Source organism: Amblyomma maculatum, chromosome 9 (assembly GCF_055883805.1).
Source record: "Amblyomma maculatum isolate TAMU_Amacu chromosome 9, ASM5588380v1, whole genome shotgun sequence".
In the NCBI taxonomy this organism is placed as follows: Eukaryota; Metazoa; Arthropoda; class Arachnida; order Ixodida; family Ixodidae; genus Amblyomma; species Amblyomma maculatum.
Window position 1 is genome coordinate 107,713,744 of NC_139352.1, and position 26,241 is coordinate 107,739,984.

At 45.2% G+C, this 26,241-nt stretch overlaps 1 protein-coding gene across 1 annotated transcript in view; it reads left to right on the top strand.

Annotated features, from left to right (window-relative positions):
* Positions 1-416: 416 nt before the first annotated feature.
* The window catches only part of LOC146180111 (putative glutamate receptor), a 44,771-nt gene continuing 18,946 nt past the window's right edge, over positions 417-26,241 (top strand). Inside the window, exons 1-3 of the mRNA XM_084580329.1 lie at positions 417-438; positions 993-1,195; positions 23,459-23,562. Coding sequence (XP_084436455.1) covers positions 417-438; positions 993-1,195; positions 23,459-23,562 — 329 coding nt within the window. The remainder of the gene's footprint in view (positions 439-992; positions 1,196-23,458; positions 23,563-26,241) is intronic.

Sequence of the window (26,241 nt, forward strand, 5' to 3'; positions counted from 1 at the left end):
TTTGCCGCCGACACAATCGATGCGAACATCCAACTTCTGATCGAATGAGGCAAGTACCGCAAACAAACATGGTACGAAAACAAATTAAACATATCATATTTCTGTGCGACGCATGAGCTAAGAGGATCGAGTCAGCGGTTTATCGAATAGAATCATTATACGGCACGCACATATATCCACAACGATTGTTATTTAGGTTATATAAAACTAGTGGTAAATAACTTATTTCACACAATATCAATCGATCTCATAGTTTTTCGAGCACTCTTCTGAAGGTCTCGATTGACGCAACATATGACGGCACTATACATGTGCATGGCTTGAAATGAGAAAGCCTGCTCTCACATTTTTGCGATGCTATTTTAACTGGAAAGCGGCTTGGGAGAGCGTACGCGAAGAACAGTTGGGCACAGATCATGGGAACGGCCGGATCCCTAGGTACGTCCGGGAGATGCCAGCATGGCCAATTATTGACACGAATTTCTCCTCTTCCGCAATGCCAGCCGTACATGATGTCGCATCTCTAAGAGTTGTTTTGGTCGGTTGCAGTCGAGAACCTTCGGAACCAAAAAACGGAGGCATTTCGCGGAGCTCTCAAGCTTTTATTACGGGCTCTGTGTGAAGCTATTATAGCCTACGACAGGGTCGTAGCTGCGAATGTCACTGCTCCACTGCGTCACAGTACTTAATCTGTACGTTCGCGCTGTTCTTCAGCGGCCACAAGTGGCCGCTTGCCAAACAATTACCTTCAATGCACCGCGGACGGAGCGTCAGTGTATAACACCTATACCGCTAAGGTTATTTCTGCGGGTACTTGACTCGATGAGTGCGTTTGATGCGTCACGTGTGAAGATGACCCCTTCACTGGACACTGACGAAGAAGAAGCAGTCGCTGAAATTGCTATCGCGCAGAACGAGCTTGTCTTGACTACTCCGCTTCCTCGCCAACGCCATCCTTGACGTGTAAATTAGATCTTCTTCATTTGTGGTAGGTACGGCTAGATATCCTTGCCTCACGCTGGAGCTTCGCATCTGCAAGCTACCGGCAATTCGCATGGCCGAAGACGAACACCCACCGACCGCCCCGATGACCCCACCGGTTGTCTGCTCTGGTTCCATACGCCAGCGAGACCCTACTCTCTTCAATGGGACAAACGACACCGACTGTGACGACTGGCTTGTTTCATACGTGCGAGTGGGTTCATACAATTAGTGGGAAGACGCTATGAAGTTAACCGACGTTATCTTGTGACCGGAATGGCCAATCTGTGGTATCGTAACCACGAAGCCGACATGACGACTTGGGACTCTTTCAAAGCGAATCATACAAATGTGTTTGGTCATCCTGCTATATCAAAGCTCCGCGCCGACAAATGCCTGCACGATCGATCACAACAGCTAGTCGACAAATGTACAAGTTACATCGAAAATGTGGTCCATTTGTGCAGTCATGTCAAAGCGTAGATGTCTGAGGGAAAAAAGATAAAGAACATCCTGAAGGGCGTAGTATATGACGCCTTTCAAATGTTAACATCCCGGGATTTGACTGGCGTCTTGCCCTATCAAGTCCTGGAGCATCAATGGACAAGAAGTGGAAGCTGTGACAGAGTTTCCCTTTTTGGGTTCCAAGATTACCTCTGAAGGAGAATGCAGCCAACAAATTAGGAGACGCCTGCTTCTGGGAAAGAGAGCAATGGTTAGCCTTGACCGCCTAGTAAAGAGCAGAAACATTAGTCTGCCAACCAAGATCCGTATAACTCGTGCTATGGTCTTTCCAGTTGTGATGTATGGACGAGAGAGTTGGACTGTGAAAAAGGCTGACCGCCGAAGAATTGACGCGTTTGAATAGTGGTGCTGGCGAAGACTCTTGAGAGTTCCTTGGACTGCCATAAGATCAAATCAGTCGATATTGTCGACCATAAACCCTGACTGCTCATTGGAGGGTCAAATTCTAAAGTTAAAGCTCAGCTACTTTGGTCATCTGATGAGAAGAGAGGAGCCGCTGGAGAAAGATTTGATGTTGGGAAAGGTTGAGGGTCGCCGGAGAAGGGGTAGGCAGCGAACGCGATGGTTAGATGGCATCCTCGAGGCACTGCAGATGAAGTTATGTGATGTTAGGAAGATAGTGAGAGACCGGAAAGCGTGACGTGACATGGTCCATAAGGTCACGAAGAGTCGGACACGACTGAACGACTGAACTGAACTGCCCAATATGTCAGCCTTGGCAGGAGCTACGATGAGTTGCGTTAGCAGCGCCTCCTCCTTCGACAGCCTTCCACGCATGTCGAATCACTTTCTGGCCACTCCGCTACATCTGAGACCTCGCTGCTACAGCAGCTCAACACAAGGTAAAACAAAGCAAAAACCACCTGTGTTCGCCTCAGCTTTCTGCGCCCTGTTTGTGATTTTTTGCGCTATTTTACTTTGTGATGATTAACCAACTAGCCCGCAATGTGTTATTCAAGCAGCTCAAAGACTTGATCTGGCAGGACGTTGCTCGCCAAATATCACCACTGCCCACAAACTGCAAGCTGTCACACACTTTGGCGCCCCTTCTACAGGCCATCGCCGACTGCGTGTCCGACCCTGTCCTCTGTCCCTCTGCCAGTGCCCATGCGTCAGGCCGCACCAGCCGTTGAGCCCCTCGCATATTCAGACGTCCCTGTCGCTTAACCAGTGAAGTACGTTGCTGTCGATGCCCGATTAAGGCCACCTAGCTGCCCTTTGATATACGCTACGCCTGCAGTACCAGTGCAGAAATTTCTTCATGCTTCATAGATTTGGTTCCATCTCGTCCGCAGCTCCGCAATCGTTGGCGTAAAAGTGATAATCTGATATATGTCCCATGTTTTATTCGTGTAGATTTCCTGTCCATATTGCCCGGTACTGCCGAAATCACGCTTCCGACGATTTTCTGCCGCGCCGAATGTCAGCTTCCTGGCAGCCGCCACGAAATCTGTACGTAGCCGCCGGTCCATCTGCAAGTTCCATCCCGAATGACCGTGCTAACTTTTCTCCTCGCTGCTCGACCTCTTCGCCTCACCTATCTCCTCTGCGACGGCGTCACAATCTTGAGCAAGAAGAAACTTGAATGCCACAGTTCGTGAGGCGAGAACGCGCCACGAACGAACTGTAAATCACCTCACCTATTTACGGCAAATCTGTTTGAAGTGTTCAGGGAGTTTTAGAACTGACTCTGGTCGACACCGGTGCTGCTGCTTCTGCCATGGCTGCAAATATATGCCGTTCGCTGCTGTTTCTGCCATAGCTGCAAATCTTTGCCGTTCATTGCGCAAAGTTACGACCCCTATTTAAGGATTCCTGGTATCCAAGGCAAGTGCCCCAACTGTAGAGCCTATAGCGCTGTGCACAGCTCGAGTCGTCATTCAGGAAGTTGTGTACGCAATACAACTCGCCTTCCTGCTTTGATGATCTTATCGCCGGTTGGGAATTTCGGTCACTTCTTAACGCGGTGATCAACTGTACTTGTGCCGAACTGCAGTTTTGTAGCGTTAGATACAGTACGCGAGTTGGGAGGAGTTTCGCGAGTCCTCTGAGTTAACCAAGCTACGCATGCGCGAGAGCCACGCTAGGCCACAGGGCCACAGCTGCAGCCACCGTAACCCCAGCGGAGGAAAAGGAGAAAGAGTGTGTCGAGGCAGAGAGAGGAAAGGGAGAGCAACCTCGCCCATGACAGTATAATTACTAAGGAGGAGAAGTTGTAGAAAAAACGGCGTATGTCGAGCCTGAGAAAAGGAAAGGAAGTGCAACTGTGCCAACGACAGTGTAGTTCGGCGTTCATAGATCGGCATTTGTAAACCAGCGTTCGTGAACCTCCGGTGTTCGCAGACTGGCCCTCGCACACCGGTGTTTGCAGCATGAATAATAGAGGGGGACAAGGAGAAAACATTTATTTACAATGAGATGATTTGGGAAAGGGATGTACGTATGGTTGTGGAGCTGAGTGGCAGACCATATTCCGGCACGCCTTTGGCCGCCTCCGCTGCCCGAGCTCTCTGGACCAGGGCACGCTCGGCCTCCAGGTCCGACCTGGACAGGGCCACCTCCCAGCCCTAGGGAAGAACGCTGACGCGTTCCACTCTTAAACGCGTAGCTTAAGCGTTCTACCAACACCACCTTGTAAAAGAAAAGGATGTTGGCTCTACCAGGGTGTGTCAAGCGAGCGAGAGGAAAAAGGGCGCCGAACCGTGCCCACGACAGAATAGTTCGGTGTTCCTAGCTCGTAATTTGTAGACCGGCGTTCGCAAACTACCGATGTTTCGCTAAATAAACGTTGTGTGCATCGTATACAGTGCTGCCTGTCTTGGGAAGCCAAGGGGGTAGTGATAAGCCTTGACAAGCCAAGATTAACCAAGAAAAGTCGAGATAAGCTAATATAAATCAAGGAAAAGCCTAGACAGGCCAAAATAAGCCAAGCTCACACTATGTATATGCTGGTATTGCAGAGTTAATTAAGCCACTGCAAATTTTTTTTTGCTCTTGACGAACCGTCAGCAGACGTCCCTTTTCCCATACTCATTGCTGCCGAAAATACTCACCTCCCTACGTGCTCTTTCAATCTTGTGCCCAATGCTTGTGCTTTTTCCCGTAGTACAGATGAACTTTTCACCTAATCGCCCATTTTTCTAAACAGTAAAAATCTTTCCCTAACTTACGCCGTATTTTCTATTTGAGCTGGCCTCACTGCGCTCCCGATTTATATTTCGTTCTTATTTAGAGTGTCCCTGCATTGCGCTGAATGCCTCGACATTATTCAGCTCATTGATTCCATTCTCACCGGTGACACAAGAACCGCTTCGCGGCCCGTTGACTTGGCAGCACACACACTTTCTGTTTTTGCGCTGTTCCAGTTTCTGCCAACGTTTTCGTCCTCTCCGTCGATGCCAATCTGCCTGGATCCCAACGCTCTGAACTTCTCGCACTGCATCATCAGTTTGGTTTGGTTCTTCATTCGACTCTCACCAATCTGCTTCGAGCCGCACATCAACTCGCTGTATAGAGCTGTATAGATAGTGCTGTTGCTGCTGCCGCAGTTTTTGTTTGTGTGTAGAAAGCGTATCCTGGTAGTGATGCCTAAAGACTCTGACAGGGATGCCAGAAGCGAATTACGCGAGCTTCGCGCGGATATGAAAAGTCTAAAAGATTCCATGACATTCATCAACGCAGAATTTGAAGTAATGAAAAATAAATTAGCAGAAGAGCAAGAACAAAACGAAGATCTGGAGGAAGAGAACGAAAGTTTGCGGAAAAGGGTGAAGGCTAACGAACAAGCCATTGAGCAGCTTCAGCGCAGAATGGTTCAAGCAGAACAGTACTCTCGAAGAACTAACGTCGAAATAAAGAAAGGTTGGTGCAGAAAGAAGATGAAAATGTTACGGAACTGGTGGGAAAGACGTGCAACGCTGTAGGCAAACCTATCACAACTGATGACATTGCAGTTTGTCATCGCGTGGCAACTCGTGAGGAAGGCAAAGCCAACATTATTGTGCAATTCAAAAGCCGCAAGAAAAGAGATGCTCTTCTGAAAAAGGCTCGAAACAAACACATAACGAACGAACAAGTGGGCTTCCCAGATAAATAAAGTGTGTTTGTAAATGAACACCTCTGCCCAACCCTGAAGCGACTTCTTTCCCTGGCAATAAAAAGAAAACGCGAGTTTGATTGGAAGTTTGTATGGGCCAGGAATGGAAAAGTTATTTCGCGAAAAGTCGAGGGAAACGACGCGGTGTGAATTGAGCACGAAAAAAATTTGTCAAAGATTGACTGATTTGATGCCTAGTTAGTTCCTTGCTTTCATCATCATTATGTTTTATCGAGAGTTCTGCTCACCTCCTGATATCACACTGCAGGTAGTAAAGTCAGCGGTACATATCAACGCGCATTCACTGGCATCAAAACAAGAACAATTTACTACGTTTCTTGACGAATTTCGCTTAAGGATTCATGTCGTCATGATAACGGAAACATGGTATCATGAAAAAAGCCAGATGTCAACATTAGCAGGTTATAGACACTATTGCCAAAACCGAACTGAGGCACGTGGCGGCGGCGTCGCCATGCTTCTCAGAGATGATGTGTGCTGCGAGGTGTAGCACCATTTCACGCGTAGTAATACTGACGCGGAGGCGTTGTGTGTTTCTAGCGGGAAAGATATATTCGCAGTGGTATATCGCCCTCCTTCTAGAAACAAAAATCATTTTTCTTTACCTTAATCGAAGAACTGTTGGAGTATGCTTCCTTTCATGAATATAGTCTGCTATTAGGAGGTGACTTTAATATTAACATAGCTGGAAATGACTGTCATTCTCTTGATTTCAGTAACAAACTGTTGGCGTCTGGCTTTCATTCTGTCATCAACACATTAACGCGAATAACCGAGACAGGCGAATCCGTCCTTGACCTTTTCATTGTCAACCAAGACACCGTCGTACACTCCGCTGGCACCATATGCTATGATTTAAGTGACCACTGTCCAATATTTATTGTGTATTCCAGCTTTAGGTCAAAAAAAAAAAAACGAGCAAGGATGAACCCATGTATGGGAGCATATCGAAAAGTAATCTGGAATCTTTCCGGGCACGCCTACTACACAACGACTGGTCTCCTATTTATAATGAGAATAATGCCTCTGAAGCTTACAACAAATACCTAGTCTTGTTCTGTGACCATTATAATAAATGTTTTCCATATAGGAAACTAAAACTAAAGAATAAAATAAGAAATTCGTGGATAACACCCGATCATTTGAAGATGATTAAGGAGAAACAAAAACTGTTCCAAGACGTCTTGCGTACCAGAGAAACGACAGCACTAACAAACTTCAAGAAGTATCGAAATAAATTGACTGCAGAGTTAAGAAAAGCAAAGTTTGCTTACTATAATAACATCCTATCTAATGCGCCAAGAATTGGTCCCCAGAAAGGGTGGAAGATCATTAACAAAATTCTTCAAAGACAACATCGCAAGTGCAGCCCTCTTGAAATGTCAAAAGATGGAAAATATATTTCGGCTGTCGATTTAGCCGAAGATTTCAATGCCCATTTTGTAAACATGATGAGACCAACCTGCGACGAAACAGGGTCAACGACTAGGCACAAACAAAATCCAACCGTATTCCTCGAGCCAACGGACGAAACGGCAATTTGTAGCACGTTCCTTAACCTGAAAAATACCAGCTCAACTGATGTCGACGATATTCAGATCAAGCCTGTCAAGTTCGTAATTGGCGTTATCTCGCCTCACCAAGTATATATTTTCAACCTGCTCGTCACAACTGGCTGCTTCCCAAATCGCATGAAAGAAGCAAAAGTACCGGTCATCTTTAAAGGCGGCAAAGCAAATGACGTTATGAACAACAGGCCGGTGTCTATACTGCCAGTATTTTCAAAGGGCTCAGAAAAAATCTTGTTGGTACGCATAAAAAAATTCTTCACTAAACGTAATATACTACGAGATCATCAGCATGGTTTCCGTCGAGGAAAATCGACTGAAACAGCACTGTTAACGATGAAATAACTTATCATCAAGACATTGAGTGCAAAATGCTTACTTTGGTTATTTTGGTGGATTTTAGCAAGGCCTTTGATTTCCTGAACCACAAGTTTCTGTGTAAAAAGCTGACTGCTTACCGTATCCGCGGTGTATCGCATGTGTTGCTTGAATCGTACTTGAGTGATCGGAAGCAGTGTGTCAGTATTGGGGATCCCTCCTCATCTTTTAAGAGTATTTCTTCTGGTGTTCCACAAGGCAGTCTATTGGGCCACCGCTTTTCAATGTATATGTAAACGATATTGTTCAACCGAATTCTGATGCCTGTTATGTTCTTTATGCCGACGATACCAGCATGTTTGTTTCTGGTCATGATATAAAGGAAGTAGTTGCAAAAGCGGAAACTGAGATGTCTAAGATAATCAATTGGTCCAACGCCAATGGTCTTAAGCTCAACGCAAATAAATCTAACGCCATAATTTTTAAACCAAGAAACAAACAGGCTGCAATAGATCGTCTTTTAACGCACGGTACAGCTACTATTGAAGTTGTCAACCAACATAGGATTTTAGGAGTGACATTTTCGGCTGACCTGACATGGTCACACTACTTTGATTGTTTGAGCAAATCACTGTCATCAGCTGTGGGAGCACTTGCCAGATGTCGTTATTATATGCCTGAAAAATTAAAAGTTCACATTTACCACGCATTACAGTCCAGCCCACTTATAACGAACTTGATCGTCACGCGGCAGTTGTTCGTTGTATCCGACGTTCATAGTAAGTGGGCCACCTATAATACGGGCAAAAAGAGCGAGCGAGACAAAAGTTAGCTTTATTTCTGAAAAAAAGTCCGTGATGCATGTCTGCTTCATCAAAGCTGATCGCATCACTGCCGTTTCTAATTTTTCTAGCGCGGTAATATGTTCATCGCCAAGGCCTCTGCTGCACACGAGTTCCTTAAGCGACGCGATGTAACCGATCGCGGTTGAAGCATTCACAGCAACCGGCGGTAGAGCAGCATCCTCGTCATCGTCCTCGTCGGTCAGGAAGGGCTCGCACTTCACGCACAATAGCTTCGTCAGTGCATGGCTCCGCAGTGTCGGCGTCGTCATCAGCAGAAACGAAATCGTCCCAGGCAACGTCAGGTCCGGCCAGCTGCGTGTCAACGATGCGTTGCCACAAGTCCTCGTGCGACCGGCCTTCCGGTGGGTGATCTATGGCGTCCTCGGTACCTGGGCCCATAAAACCCGCCTTGCGGAAGCAATTTGCTAAGCACTCCGCGGTGAGTTCCATCCACACCGCTTTCGACATCTCCACGGCGGCAAGCAAGCTGATGCGAACTGGCATGGCAGCATCAATCGCGATCAACAAGCGTTGGATGACGCGCCGCCGGTAGCACACCTTGAACGCATGAATGATTCCCATATCCAGCGGCTGAATTTTTCAGCTTGCATTAGGAAGCAAGAATAGCACTGTCACCGCACTCAAGGAAGGCTGCACATGGTGCGCTCACAGTTATCCAGCACGAGCAGAACCTTTCTGTTTTTTCGTACCTTGTCGCGGTTAAATTCGACAAGCCACTCGGCAAATAAGTCACAACCCATCCAGGCTTTTGTATTGTTCCTGTAGCGTACGGGCACGTACCTTCCAAAGCATCCCGGCTTACGCGACTTGCCAATGACAAAAGGCAACCGCCGGTAACTGCCGTCCATATTGACACACAGAAGAACGGTTATGCGCAACTTGCTGTTCTTCCCTCCTGCGCACTTGTCGCCTTTCAAGGCATGCTTTTTAGATGGCAACATCTGATAAAACAACGCATTCGCGTCGGCATTGTAAACGTCCCGTAGAGCATAGCTCGTGATTGTTGGGAGGTTGTCGGGAAGCCACACATCGACGTCCTCGTTGTTCACAGACCTGGCCTCGCCGACGACCGCCTTGAAAACAATTCCGTGGCGAGCCTTCAACCGGTGGAGCCATTCATTGCCTGGGCTGAAATCGGGCAGTCCATTAGGAAGGCGAAGTCTTTAGCCTTGGAGAGCATCAGCGGTCCAGTGATCGGAACGTTGCGAGACCGGGCGTCAGCGAACTACTTCAGCAGTGCGTGCTCAACGTCCGCATTCCGGAGGCGCTTTCTAGGCGTCGGGTCGGCATTCACGCTAGCACCAAGAACCTTTTCCTTGCCCTTAGCTATGATTGAAATGGTCGATTTCGACAGTCCGTACTTCTTGACCAGTTCGCAGTTTTTTGCCCTTTGAGAAAATTCATTAACAATGACCATCTTCGTTGCGATGTCGACAGCTTTCCTTTTAGCACCTGAAGAGGTCGGCGTACAGCCCCCATCGCACCAGGAGCAAGTCAAGCCCTTGGCCTCGCGCGTTGAGGCAGCCTTCAACTCCCCTATCTGGGAAAGGCACGGATGCATTAACGATGTCAACGCAGTTCCATCGCACAGAAAGAATCGACGTGGCATTGCCCTCAGTGCGGGATGGCAATGGAGCAACAAATGGAGAACCGGTTTGAGTCGGTAGAGCAGGCGCCTGACTTTCCGGATTGGCCGACGCAGATCCCGTGGAAAGTGACGCGGGCGGCGTCACTTTCTCTTTCGTCACCGCACGCGCGCGCTTTTTCGTTTTCATTTTTCAACGAGCCCTTTTTCTTTTTTTTACTTTATTTTACCAGCAAAGGAGCGCCGGGGGACGCATTGTGCGCTCTGTGTTCGCGTCGTGTCAGGGGAACACAAAGTGCGCGAAATTCGCCTGCCGCGGGTTCGCATTCGAGAGAAACCGCGCCAAACACCGCCGGCTCAGTCAACTACGGGAGCCCGACAGCTTCGCGTTCGCTCTAACCAAGTGTTGAGACCACAACAGTTCGTTCTATGTGAGACACTGTGCCATTGCCCCAATATATATTTTGACGGTAGCACCGCCCTCGTTCATACTAAGCTAGCGTTCGTTATATCTGCGGCTGTTATAAGTGGGTTGGACTGTATTCACATCACATTTAAACTATTGTTTGCTTGTTTGGGGAACAACAACGATCGGCAACATTAACACAATTTTTCTTTTACAGAAAAAAGGTCTTCGTAATATTGCTAATGTATCGTATTACCATCCGACAAAAGCACTGTTTCTCAAGTATCATATAATCAAAGCACAATATTACCTACAATATCACTTAATATATACTTCTTTTTTGCAAACAATGACCTTCAAAGGTTTTTAAAGAGCTCCGCAAGTTTAAGCAAACAAAAAAGCGACGACCGCACCCGCAGCTGTGACAAGCGGTTTGTACCGCATCGGCGTACCGAATATCTCTGTCAATCCTTACAATACCAACTTCCACATCTTATCAATGACTATGAAAAGAGGGCAATGTATTTCGAGACCTTCAATAAAAAAAAGATTGCGACATTATTTTGTAAATAAATGAACTACTTATGTTTCAATAACCATGCTCACTTTGTGATTACAGTTGTACTGACATGTTAGAATTCTGTAGTGCTTTATAAGTTTCATTGTGAATTGAGTATAACGCAAATTTCTTATATTTTCCGTGAATAACTACTGTTTTGTTATTTACTGTACTACTGAATTTTTTGTTAGATTTTGTTTGAACTGATGTTAAATTGATGTGAGTCTACACTGTAATTTACTGTGGGACAACTGCTGCCATGTATGGGCCCTCAGGCACTCTTCAAGCTGTTCTAGAACAGCTTTTTTGCCTGATGGTCTTCAACGTCAAGTTAAAAATGAATTGAATTGAACAATTGCCCACCACATTGCACCGGCTCCCATGCTTCTCTGTGTCAGCGCCCCTATTGAGCGTCTGTCACCGAGCACCGAGTTATTCAAGCCAAAGCTGACACTATGCTACAGAATGGCATGATTGAGACTTCTAACAGTCCGTGGTCCACCCTTGTAGTCTCGGTGAGGAAGAAAGGTGGTGCTATTGGCTTATTTGTCGACTATCGTCATCTAAACAAAATCACGCGGAAAGACGTCGCGTATAGATGAGGCATTGGACGTCTTACAGGCCGCTGAACTCTTTTCTTCACTCGATTTACGATCCGATCACTGGCAGGTAGGTGCCCATGACTGCGGAATATTCCTCTAAAGCCTCATTTGTCAACCCCGATGGCCTCTTTTAATTTACTGTCATGCCTTTTGGTCTCTGTAATGCCCCTACTACATGCCAGCGTATGATGGATACGACTTTGCGCGGCCTGAATAGGAAGACGTGCCTCTCTTACCTTAACGACGTCGTGGTGTTCTCGCCAGACTTTGCGACCCGCCTCTCTCGCCTCAAGCAGGTCTTGACATGTCTTGCGAACACCGGTGTGCAGCTGAACTTGAAGAAGTGTCCTTTCGCTGCTCGTGAGCTGACCATTCTAGGCCACATTGTGCCCAAGGAGTGTGTCCGTCTTGATCCCGCCAAACTTCGAGCTGTGACTGCTTTCCAAAACCTACTACCATTAAGCAACTAAGGAGTTTTTTGGGTCTGGGCTCATAATTTCGGCGTTTCATACGGAAATTTGCTTCCATTGTCGCTTCGCTGATGCATATCCTCTGCAATAACCCAAATGTTTCGCTGTGGTCACCAGCATGTGACGACGCCTACAACATATATTGCACCTCCTCCCCACAGCCCCGAACATCCTTCGCCATTTTGACCCTTAGGCGCCCACTGAAGTGCACACAGAAGCCAGTGGTGTCGGCCTCTGCGCTGTGCTTGCTCAACGCCCCTCTGGCTTCGGTGAATACGTTGTCGCTTACATCAACCGTACTCTCACGAAAGCCGATGCGATCTACTATGTAACAGAAAATCAGTACATAAACATTGTCTGGGCACTCACAAAGTTTCGCCCTTACCTTTGCGGCCATTCATTTGATGTAGTCATGAACCATCATGCCCTCTGCTGGCTTTCATAGCTCAAGGATCCCTCCGGCCGCTTGGCATGGTGAGCTGTTCGTCCGCAAGATTATGATATCCGTGTTATTTACTGATCTGGTCGCAAAAGTAAACACGCCGACGCTATGTCTCGCTCGCCGCTCCCAGCCGACCTTACCAGCCACTCCGTCTTTGACTCTGGGACGTCTTCGCTCGACGTCAGTGACATGCCCGCTACACCATGAAAGGGTCCATGGAGTGCATCTCTTACTGACTACCTCTCCCACCTTTCGGCGATTACCCCTTGGCGCGCCCTTCGCCTTCAAGCTCCTCAATGAGATTCGGGATAACCTTCTTTTCAGGCGCAATTACAACTCAAGTCAAGAGAAATGGCTCATCGTGATTCCGCGCCATCTATGAATTCGAATATGTACAGCTTTTTACGCCGACCTGCAGTATGGTCACAACGGAGTTTACAATACGTACAGTCGAATCCATTTTAGCTACTATTATCGTGGTATGTACAACAAGGTTCTTAGGTACGTCCGATCGTGCCTAGCTTGTCAACGCCGCAAACCTGCCTCTCACCGTTCGGCTGGTGACTTACAGCCTCTCATATGTTCACTTACACCATTCGACCGTATTGGCATTGAGCTCTATGGCGTTTTTCCGTACACAGCTGATAGCAATCAGTAAGAATTGTAGCCGTCGACCACCTAACGCGATATGCAGAGACCGCCTCGCTCCAAGCTGCAAAAGCCCGAGATGTGGTCGGTTTTTATTGAAGAACTTTATGTTCCGTCACGGTGCTCCTTTTTAACTGCTCAGCGAAAAAATCCGTGCTTTCTTATCTGACGTTGTTCAAGCCCTACTCGCTCAGCGCAAAATCGCTCACCGGATTGCACCGCCTACCAGCCGCAAACAAACGGCCTTGCTGAATGATTTAATTGCACCCTGAGTGACATTCTCTCGAAGTACTTTGGATCCAACCATACTAATTGGGACATTGTCCTTCTTTATATCACCGACGCGTACAACATTGCTGCCCAATCGTAGCATGGATTTCTCTCCGTTCGTTTTGCTTTACGGTCGGCATCGATCTGCTTCCCTTGATACTGTCTTGCCCTACAACCCTGTCTCATTAGGAGGTACCACAGTTACCGAAGCTTAACAGCATACCAAGGAATGTCGCCAGGTTGCCCAGAAGTTCACGACCAACTCTCAGTGCCGCTAAAAACATCGCCATGACAACGATCAAAGAATGCACCACACTTCGATCCTGGCTCACTCTTGTGGCTATTGGTTCTATCCGGCAGCCCCTGCATCTCAACAAAATTGACCTCCAAGTATCATGGGCACTAACGTGTCATCGAGCGCACTTCACCAGTGAATTACATTTTCGAGCCACTTACGACATCTGATTTCTGGCGCCATGGCCTGGAGACTGTACAAGTGCAGCGCCTTAAGCCGTTCTACGACCCCGTTGTATCATTGTCCGCTTAAGTTGCCAATATGGCTCCTTTTTCTTTAAGGGAGGGGGGGGGGGGAGAGTATTTTGAAGAAGATGATGAACCCCTTCGCTGGGCGCTGACGGAGAAGAAACAGTCTGTGAAATTGCTAGCGCCCAGATAGCGCTGGCATTGAACACCTCGCTTCCTCACCGACATCGACGGTGTCTTCGACGGGTAAATTAAGCCTCATACACACGCGACATTTGAGAGCTGTAAGCGGGGAAACTACGATTTGAAGGAGCTAAACTGCAGACACAACTGCTGCTGGTTTGAGTCGTCTTCGGAACGCAGCCTACAGCCTTAATAGGAGACGCATGCTAAACTAAAAAAACAAACAAACAATTTATTCCACAGATCTGACAGCAGTGCGACGAAGGCTGGCATCACGATATTGCACATATGCCAGTGAACGTACACATATTGAAATAGATATATGGTGGCGTCCCTAAATCTCGCCGCAAACTAACTTCGAAGTTGACAAGCAGTTGTATGCTATAGAACAACACATGGAAATGGCACAGCCCGGAGCAGTGTACGAGGAGCGTTTACAGCCTAATTTTGATAAATTTGTCAAGCAAGCTGCCCCCGAAATGCGGTCCCACGCCCGAGCTGAGTCTATAGAGATAAAATACACGTACAGAACTGCTTTAGGAGGCGATAACCCTACTCGCCTATCGGTAGGCGTAAGGAGACTGTGACAACATACAGCTGTTTTACGGCGTTGTTTACGACGAAATGCGAATACAAACCCACGGCTGGGTCATTGTCGCCGTGGAACGTGTGACGCTTTCGCCTGAATAGAGTATCGTGACGGACCAGAGTCCTGAACCCATATCATGCGTGTGCGCAACATTTTCATTTCGCTGCTTTTTAAAAATCGTATTTTATTTTTGTAATTGTTTGAGAATGTCTCACTACCACGGAATGTGGACCTATGAGCAGAAGCGATAAAAAAGTAGGTTTATTATTCATGTTTTATGCTATAAAACTTGCCCACATATATATGACGCAATTGTGATGTATTAATAATTAGAAATGTCCTTTCTGTCCATGCAATTGCATCGTAGTTGATTTTTGCGGAGTAGTTTTTAGTTTCCCATAAAGCTTCAAGGAATGGAGAAAATTTTGATTGCAGCATGAATCGATGATTTCATGCAGGTAAGTGGTGCACGACAATGGCTTCTAGTTATATTAATTAGCAATGTGTATTGAAGAGGCATTCCAAATCGAGTCGGCCCATCGCATTTCTTTCGAATACAGCAAAGTTCGGACGCATCTCAAAAATGCTGCTTTCCTTCAGATTCAAGGCAAGTTTAAATTTTTTTTTTCACCTGTTGCATGCTTCGCAGTAAAATGCGCTAGTGCGCCGTTCAGTCTATGCTTCAGTGTTGGATTGCGTTTGCATGAGTGAAAGTTCGGGGCGTGTAGGAGTCTCCAAATGGTTTACAGTCGAGCGCTTCATTTTCAGCTTAACATTTCTTGATTTCATGTAAAGTTAAACAAACGCTAGATATATTGTTATTGGTTCAAGCTCTCATACTCGAATGTCTTGACAACAATCATATTCGCAGTTAGAATTACAAAGTCATCTACAACTTCACTATCGCAGATGTCAATTCTTAGCCACGTAGCAAGAAGAAAATGTTGCTGTCTGAAGACGACAGAAGCAAGAACCAAGCATCACAATTTTGATGGAAACTGTTCAATTGAGGTTGGGTACATAAAAAAAAAACAATTTAATTCCTTCGCGATGGGGTTGCTGATGGTAGTAGTTATTTATTGTAAATACAAAAGGAAAGCAACGATGTTTGCCAACCCCGGTACCTGCTATCTGATATCTGAAGCAACTGAACTGGGGCGGCGGAAATAAAGGGATAGCAAGGACAAGGTAGAGGAAATCAAAGAGGTGAGCGATATGGAGAAAGAAAAGGGTAGGTAAAAATAAAAGAAATATATACACTATGATGGCTGACGCGCATTCTGGGTGTGAAATAATTTCCTTGCGGTTTCCTTTACTTTGCGTTTCATGTCGATAGGATAAGCGCACAGGCAGGTTCAGGTGAAAGCCCAAATTTGTTTGCACGCACTCAAAAAGGGTAAAAATCATCGCTGTTACTGAAATTTTCCTTTCCCGCAAAGATTATTTTCTTTAGTTTCATTCTTCATTGGGTATTCATTTTTGCGGTGCCTAAAAAGCCGCGCCCGCTTATAACGGCTGCAATTATAGCGAACGCTTGCTTATATAAAAAGGGAGTCTGCTTGTCAAATATGTATCAGAGTCTCAGATGAAACGCAACACCTTGCCGCACCTCTCGCTTATAACTAAACAGGAGGCTCCACAAACACGTATTCCAAATAACGCACCTCTAAATTTTATAGGTAGCGACAGGTCTTGATCCAGCCGCCCCTTCCTCCGGGAGGCCGGTGGCTGCACGTGACCTCTTCACTGCCAAGCTCTGCCAAAATGGTCCAGCGGTGCTCGCTGCGCCGCTGAAATGCACAGCGACATGCGCTTGCCAGCGTGATATTGACTGATTAGTTAAGCAAAAAGTACTTCGCATGCCTCTATTGCATTTTTATGAGTGTATATGCAGCACCTAATGTATAAGTAGATGCAATAAGCCGAATGCGCGTGGCATTCGGCTGCGCCGAGCTGCTGTGCTTCCTGCTACCGGAACCGCGCGAAAGACGCGAGAAATTCATTGTCCATTCCTCGCGGTGGCGATAATAGCAACAGAAGGAAGCTATGGCATCATGAGATAGGCCTTAATATATTCATGGCCACGGAAACATACCGCGACTATGCAAAGTGATTTCTGTCTGCTTAAAAAACCGTTCGCTTGCCCAGGATGGCCTTTGTTTGGGCATATGCTATTTCATCGCAGTCGAAAAAAACTACAGAGCTGTGTCAAAAATACGGCAAAATATCCTGTAGTTCTGTCGTAACTATCAGGTTTTTCTGTAGTTCTGTAGTTTTTCTGTAGTATATTTCTGTTGTTTGTACTTTTGTAGTACTTTTCTATTGTAACTACAGAAATATCTGATGTTACGACAGATGTTCTGTTGTCACAACAGGTTTCTCGACAAAAACCGCACAGAAATTCTGTCGTAACATCAGAAAATGTTCTGTAGTTTTTTCCGACTGGGATATATGAGCAAAATATCAAGAGCGCTATGACTATGTAGCTATTGCTTGTACTGTGGATGTATAGTAAAAAGTCACTGCCGTTTTACGCCCTCTTACTTTGCCAGAACAGATCAGGACTGCAATATAACGCGTGGAATCAATGGTGTCAAAATCCTCACAATGAAAAGGCAATGCTGATAATGCTTATTATGAAAATTTAGCCCGTACAATTGATCCGTTAATTGATGTAAATGAAAAATGAAACATCGGAAAAAATAAGGGTGGAAATGTGTCAAAGTGATCGAAATAGTAAGTCAATATTTGCCTATGCTAAATATCGGTGTATAAGATTTAAAAAAAGACACAAAAATGTACCATAAAAAGAGTAAGAACAACCGTGTGTGTGAAATGCTATTGAGCCATTGTTTTAAGTCTGGTGGCGTTGCATTGAATTCAAACAAGTTCCGCAGAACGCGTACACGGACTCATCAAGTTTCAAGAGGCGGCATTCAAGCGTATTGGTTACATTATTGCCCGGCAGTCTATAAGAAAAACAATATAAAGCAAATAAACGCAATAAAAGTGAGAAAAAATTAGCCGTGAGCTTTGTATCGCATCATACCCGAACGTTTTTTGTTTATTTTTTTTTAGTTGTTGGAAGATACACATGCGTTGGTAACGCACAGCTGCAGAAAAACTGACTTCTTCAAATTAAAGCTATTGGAATACCGCGTAAGCGAAATAAACTCAAGCGAAAACAGATCAAGGGTTCAACGCTTTGAACCAAATATTGAGCGAAAACATTAGCTGCGGTTGAAACAGTGTTCTTCTCTTTTTCTTCTTCTTCAGCCCACATATGAAGCCCCGCTTTAACCAGCCCGTATGAACGTGCCTTAGTGGCCTAAAAGGGTTCACGTGAATGCCAGGGTCCTAGCTAGCTCATTCTGACATACCCATATCCCATGTGAAACGAGAGACCCAAGTTGGCAGTTCCTGCCAGCCCACATATAAAGCCCCCGCTTTAACCAAGCCGTATGAATGTGCCTTACGTCACGTATCCCGTCAGCACCAGCAGCGCCTCTAGTGAGCCACGCCGACCGCTTTTGGGTCCCGTGGGGTGTGAGGTCACTCGCTGTGCCTTGGCTGCGACCGCGCTACGCCGACCGCTGGAGTTGGTACCCCAGCTCTCACCCTAGCGTCACGTAGGGCATGACGTAACAGCGTCACTTGGGTGCGGCAGCGCGACGCTGAAGGCTCGAAACCTAAAGTAGTATAGCTTCCGCAATAAAAGTGCGTATAACGGAGTATACCCGAACGACGCCCATATTTTATTGGAGCTCTGTGCGCAACAACGTTCCCAAATGTACAGAAAACTCGCAGTCTACTTATCTCTGCTAAGAAAACCAGCCCAATAACGTTACTGAAATATCGTTTCTACTTCAAGTTCGCTACAAATTTGAAATCATAATTAATGGACAGTTTTCTAACCGCAGTGTACTGAGGCGAATGATTCAGAAGAACGGACTGGGTCGTTAACGCGCGCGTTTTTGTCTTTGACATTCATGCTGCACACACATTTTAAGGTTATTATTTCTGTCTTTCGAAGCTTATTGAGCAAGATAGGACACAAATCTGTTGAGCTAACCGGTTTATGTGTGCACCGAGCGCGGCTTCAAAAGTACGCGGTATGCATGAAAGAGTGCAGCGCGTCGTCTGCTAGTGCTGCCCCCTGGACCCCTCGGGCGCTCGTGTAGCACTCGCTAACTTTACAAAAATAGAGGAGCCTTATTTCAAATGTAGGGATGTGCACGCACTCCCCACAAGCGCGGAGATGAAATTTTTTTTTCAAATATCGAGCGGTGCACTCTTCCACATTCAAGAGAACAAACGATAAACGTTGTTGTGACCGTGCATGGTCCGCGCTTGCGCGCACTATTGTGCGCCTGTGGGCATGGTATTGATATGTCCTGTTTGTGCAAGGGCTCTAATTGAGCGTGTTCACATGATTCTTTTTGTGTGAGTAAGCTTTGCTTTTTCGTCACCCTACAACTGCCAAGTTGGCCCTGTCAAGGAAACGTCAAGAAAAAAACAAAGAAACGTCGCCCTGTGAGAAATAGCCGGAAGTGCTTTTGTTCAACTGTTCACCTTTCCCGTCGAAAGGCGCTATTGTCAAGTGAGGAATCAAGAAATCAATAATTACGATAGAGGGAGAAAATGAGCATGATAGCTACTGCTACCACCCCGTTTCAAAGGGGACGCTCCTAAATTCCATCCATCCATCCATCCATCCGAATGCCTATTGTCCAAAGGAGACGATCGGAGTGACACGTCCGCTGACGTACAGGAGAAGAAAGGAGCATGAGGATTACGGCCATTAGAGAATTTCTCGTTAGTGCAGAAAAGAGTGTCAATTGCCGGAAAGGGACAATGCTGGGAGCAGTATTCGTGGCGCGCACGTACACTTGGGTCTCTGCGAAGGAAATCCACTTGCCGGAACCAACATAGCGGATCTTTGCAGAAGAATCGAAACTTACCTACTCGCCGTTCCCAAGCTCTACCCGACAACAAGTGACCACGCCCGACGAAACAATACGGGACCAGTCAGTGCATCTGACCATCAGTGCAGTGATGTGTTCGATTGGTTGCCGATATCTGAGGGGTGTGCCCTGGAACTGATTGGTCAGCATCTTCAGAGACGGGCTGGACATAGGGGATTTAAGGACGTTGCAGAGCACGAAATGACGCTCTGAGTCCTGGGTAAACGGCTATTCCAGACGCTTCTCGCTATGAACTCTTAACGCTTGCCATTTTGCTGATATACCCTTTTTTTTATGTAAATAGGTTTTCTCAAAGTGCCATTAAACCTGCTTGTATATATTTTACCAACTTCGAAGATTCAATCCTTCATCAACCCAGAGTCTCTGCAGGCTACCAAGTGAAGGCCGGGTCGACTTAGTCCCAGCGTCACGACAGCGTATGCCCCGAATCAGCAATTACTAAATGAAAATTATTGCACCAGTGTGCTAGTAGGGCAGTCGGTGCAGGTGTACGTGCAAGTTAGAAAAGAAACGCTATCGTATAACACAAAACTGGGCATCTGCGGAATATGGGAAACGTTGAAAAGATTGTTAGACGTGGCTGTGATCAACTAGCGACAACAATCTGTGAAATTTCATGTGAATCCGGGATGGGTCACGTGGATTGTATTGATGGCCTACTAACTTAAGAGGCCATCTCATTCTCTGCACATTAGAATTTCTGCCCGCTGCGTTACTGCTGCGTGCTGACAGTGCGCTTACGGAAGACAGTCTGTTTCAGACTGGTGCCTAGTGCATTGTCTGCGCCGAGCCATCAAGGCTGAAAGCTTGCATTAATTAGCGGTAGCGGGTTAAATGGTGGTTCCACCTGGTGTTTAGGTATAAACGACCCTATATGTCATCAATCATTTCTCCACGATCCTTGTAGCTGCTGGGGGACTACACTAACTAAGACCTAGGTACTTCTGGAGCGGTTAAGACTATGCAATTGAAAGACTAAGCCCTGCTTCCATATCCACTCTAGTAACTTCCCTTATAAATACTAATAACTTATTCAACGTTCGAAAACCAGGTTCTAGACCCTCTCCATTAAGCCGCGAAAGCCTCAAAAGTATTTTGATTTCCTAAAGCTGCTTGCCTATGGCAGCGTTCTCGGCCAGAGGCATATAGGCAAGCTTGAGAGCTTTCGACGCGGCGTGGTCGAGTGTGTGTTGAAAAATCGTTCTTTTAAAACTCGTCCTCAACGCAATACCAAAGATATGTCGCTTCTGTCTCAAATTGTCTTGGTGTATGTGCGTTTTCTATGAACCTCCAAAGCAACGTATATCGGCGAGACTGTCAGCTTCGTTATAAGACTGTTTGATTGTATCCCTACCACAACCTTTCCAAATTATGAGCCGGCTTAAATGACAACGGAAGCAGACAAAGTCAGATTTAGGTTCTGCAGTGTGGCCGCTATAAAATAATGCTAGCTGATTGTGTATACACTCAAAAGAAGCAGCGGTTGCAAAAAAGACAGAAAAGGACACACATGTATGACGGGCACAGACATTTGCTACGCTTAGCTACGAAACATTTATCTGAAAACGGGCGATGACAGCTACATTGTGTTGTCAGTAAAAAGTTACCTCACGGGACAATCCTTCACAATACATTTGTGCATGTGAGCTGGCCAGATGATAATCTGGTTTCGTGTAGACGAGAGAGGTAGAATTTCTGATAGCCCTGACTTCCATAGGCGCTGCTCTTGACTACGTGAATGCATCCTTAATTAGGGCTCTATACCAGCGTGAATAAAAGTGAGACAGAATTAGCCGACTTCTGTGTCCTGTGGCCATTGAATAAAAAGAAAGACGAGAGCGTGAACCGATATGGGTAGCGTTCTCTTGCAACTGGGAAGTTCGATTTGGCCCTAATTTGGGAGCCTATAGGTTCCTGTAGACCGCACTCAATCTCCATTTCTTACGAACATGTTAATGCCTAATCCTCAATCCTCGCCTCTACTTTGCATCAAGCGTTCATACAACTGTCCTAATATGCTACTATCATCCGCAGACTGATCCGTGTAATCGCAGAGCTGTTGCAATGTTAAAGCTGGCTTATCAAACGCTGCAGTAGATCGAAGGCTTGAGGTCTCTTTTTCTCTGGAGCTAAATATGATTGACTCAGATTCGCTTTAGTGCCGGCTTGTAATGAATCTCAGATTGGACAATTCAGCGTGTTCGACTTATCGCTTTTTTTCGCATGAGTGGTCTAAACGGAGCAACATAAGAGACTAGCTTCTAATTGGTCGTATTCTATGTGTCACACAATGCTGAAAGGATTGCGCTTGAAGCCAAGGGAACCAGTGGTAGGCCTTCTGATTCGCTACCTCGACTTTTGTGGGCGGTATCTCCCTATTAAGAAGCGGCAGGACGATGTTTCAGGGCTTGACTGTTCTATTGATGCAATGATGTATTCACAGTAAGGCCACACTTCGGTTTCAGTGAGAGTAATTTCCCGCGAGGTGAAGCGTTAAATTCCTGTTATTTTTCCCCGCGAAGAAAGTGCCAGTATGTACGACCGCGTTTTGAGAGTTTCGATCATGCCTGTAAGTATTTATTTGTTTTAAAGAAACATCTCATCTCAGACAAGTAGTTCCCTTGCGAGCTGGTTAGCTTATGGCATAAGGATCGATTGGTATTCAAGGCACTATCCCATTCCCAACGCTGCCTTTTCAGCGCGCTTTTGAATTTGGTTAAGAAGGTTCGATTGAGTAGGACAAATTCTTTTTGCTGGACCTGGATTGCGCTACAAAAATAATATTAAAATATGACGCTTGCTTGTCGCCACTTTCAATACGCTTTATTTACTTCACAGAGAGTACGCCTGGACAAAACGCCGTTGCTCTCCTCAGAGAATCTATCATATACACAAGGTTTGCACAATAGTGCAAACATTGAGGGCAGCTAGAGTTCATGCTTGACAATCCCATAGTTGAATGCAGCGCAGACTTCAGCTGGTTCTCACTTGGACTCATCAGGCGCTTATTTCAAGGTATGCACAAGCCGTGTTTCGCTTTCGTACTGACCATGGTTAGTATAGGGTAGGGTAACTAATTTCAGCTCATCAATCAACCAGTCAGATCTGACGATTTTCACCATTTGGCTCAGTTTTAGGACATGAATTGAAAATGAAGCGTACGACAGCAGCGTATTCCAATCTCTGCAATAGATTTTAAATAAACAATGTTACCTAATTACCCACGCAAACTAGACTTTTGTACCTCCAGTTTCGTTCCTCGAGCTTTGACAAAGGTAGTCGTAGTTGACTGTCATCACTGCCATTGCGGTATAATCCTAAATGTCATAATCCTTTTTAAGCTAAGGTATAGATTAAAAACAAAATATTATCTACCTGAATGGCTGCGGTTAAAGCAAAAATAGAGTATTGCTAGCACCATTCATGCTATAATTTTCAAACTAGCAGGCACTTATTGTGGTTGCACACTACAAGAGAGAAACTGATGTCTGCTTTCCTGTTTGTGGTCTTCCACTAAAGAATAAAGGCACTAAAAACTATGCACGTGAGTATTTACAAGCTCCACTCTATAATTTGCTCATTTCTGTTTGCTTTTTTCAATCATCCTTACCGAGAAGTGAATGTACCAGAGCGCTACTTTCTACTGTTGGCATGTGGCATTCACACCAATAAACAAATTTATCTTGTTAGGCAGTGAAAGGGGCAATAGCCTCTCTGCACTTCCTTTCTGCCACCGGAAAGGCACATTTTGAACAGTCAGGAGGCCAAACATTATTCCTCCTGCGCTTGTGTGCTGTGCTGTCATTCTCCAAGAAATCTACCTGATGCGAAGCTCTGCATTTTGCTGAACGTCACTTACAGTACAGCCCCCACACGGACGTTGCCAGTGATGGCAAAGGCGGGTACATTCTAACAGGACCTGTAGGCAACATTTTCAACTCTCTCGTCGAAGCATTGCGTTTCAAGTAAGTTTAAAGTGACGAACTAATGTTTCTATTATTTCTGGGGCACCTGTTGATAGCCCTACGTCTAGCGTTCAGGAGCAGTCCTGCTCATAGCTGTGCTTGCAATTTAGGAATTTTCAGTGCGTTTTCGTATTCCCTCTTGCGGTTCTTCAGTGATTCTGAATGGCATGTCTCAACGCGATTTCTTGGTGACCGAGCAACACAAGTGTGCGTAGCAATTACTATGCCTTGTACACTTGGGGCTTTATTCTGCAAAATGTTCGTATATTCTTGTTTTAAACAACGAAAACTTAGTGTTTTATTTCATAGCCGCTTATTAGTTGCTGAGTTGTTCGTTTGTATTGACAAAAGCGAATCCCTTTCAGAATGAGGTTCAGATATGTTTTGGAATATCCGAGTCATTAGATGCATACCACTGAAAGTGTTTACGGCAGAAGCCTCTAAAGAGCGAAAACTCTTGAATTGTACACCACAGCGAAATTATAAGCAACTAACTCCGGCGATATATGGAACATTGCCTGTATCATTTACCAGTTTTTTATTGAAATATCTAACTACCACAACATTCGTCCTGTAGACATTTTTGTTTCTTTCAATTGCTTCTATATCCAGAATGCTGTGGCCACTGCAATAGTTGCAACGTGCAGAATAATGTGTAGTCAGAGATTCATATGTGAAGTTCAAGTTGAAAGTTTATTTTCGAATCAAAAAACAACATACAGAAATATACAGCGAGAGGTCCCAAGGTGGATGACCGTAGGTGGGACCTCTTATGGTAACAGGTTTCGATAGGCAACAAAGAATAATATTATTTTAAGGAAAATTGTGTTGGCCAAAGGACTGGCATTACGGATTCTCTGAAAAGACTAGCAGAAAAGTTGGCTTAGACAGTTGCATCTATTACATAGGAGGTCAGAAATAAATTTCCTAAATGCAGTTTTAATACCGTCCCAGTAGCACATTGGTACTGAACATTCGATGTTTATTTCAAACTAAAGCGCTGCTAAGTGGAAAGCAATCAAATCGGTATCGCAACAATAGCAAAGAATTAATTGAACTGGACAACTTGATTGTGCTACACTGACAGGGTCGCAGTATACAGGTTTCAAAGAGTTAAACGTACCGGCCCTTCCGTTCTCAAGGGCCCCTCGGGAGGTGGAAAAAATGTGGTGGATTTCAAGGTACGGTCCGAAATAGTCAAAATTATCTTCATCTTGGTTTCCCATCGTTCAAATTCGAGCTTATGTACAGCAATGTGAAATGTTTCAAAAGGTGTTCGTCGCATTGTGCGCTTAATCACCAAAGCAACCCTCATTATTCGCTAGTCAAAGTACATAGCTTTGTACTTGCCCAAACGGATGAAAACAAAACTCATAAATTGTTTGAGCGGGTTCTAACTCGTTTCAATTGGTTTCTTCTTGTCCCAGCTGGTACTCTAACTGTCATTAACTGGTTCCTGATGCCAACCAGTGGGACGTTAGCGGTTCCCAGTGGGTAGACAAGTGGGTAGACAATTTCAGTTCTTGAGTCAGTTCATACTAGCTGGTAAATCAACTGACCGCTATCATTACTGCTGTTGATATCAGCTGTGTGTTTTATTAAACCGAGTATAAGCAGTTAAAGTTGTGACAAAAGCAATAAATGATTAGTTGGAAGTTAAAATTGCCCATAGCTGACACCCGTCAAAGTAACTGGTCGCTGGTGTTAGTGTAGACGCTAGAATATCACATTGGTCAACGTTGAACATCTCATAAAGAAACGCCCCCAGCAAAACGCTCGAAAACGATTATAGAAAGTAAACACTTTTATTCACTTGCTTGTGAGTGGAATGATGGAAGCAGACATGTTATACGGATACGTGCTGCATTCCTGCATTGTATTCTTGTAAAAAGTTTAACCGATATTTTTTCTAATTTTGTAAACATGTATTATTTCTGAAATAAATTAGGAATATGCAAAATGTTCGTCTTGTAGGCGCGATAGCATATTTTAAGTGCTCACCCCCTTCATTTAAATGAAGGCGCATGTGCGTGAGCGATATTGTGCATGAGGAATCGGCAAATAGAAGCCGTTTACGCTGTCTTATAATACACTCAAAGCTGAAGCTTAAGAGTCAGCCATGTTTTCTTTGTCCGCCCTATTTTTTCAGACCGCTGTTTACGGCGGCTGCGGCATCTCTGTAGAACTAGCTCCGTACTCTATCTCGTAAAATTAATGTTTTTCCCGTACATATAAAGCACAAACAGTGCGTGATACATAAAAAAATATTTTCTTCTGTTCTAAAATAAACATTCTGTGTTAAATGTCAACATGTTGCCTTTTTAAATGTGGACATAGACTGTAAATATATAATAGGGATTATTTTAGAGCGTTAAAACTGCACTTTATGTCTGTTAAGTAAAGATGTCATTTTTTACAGGCGCCACTATATTGAAAAGAGTTTGCTCCCCACATTTTGACTGCGTTTGGAGCAATAAACATTATTGGGTGTACTTTAAGTAAGCACATGGAATATAATATCGAAATTTCTGTAGAAACACCAACCTAAGCGCCTCAAGTGCCTTAAGCGTACTTTAATTCGTCTTGCTGGATAAATTCACAAAACTATTCCATAATTGGTAGTGTACGATTTACTAACAGCCTCTGAGCAAGACCCATCTCTTCTACGTCTGTGCGCAG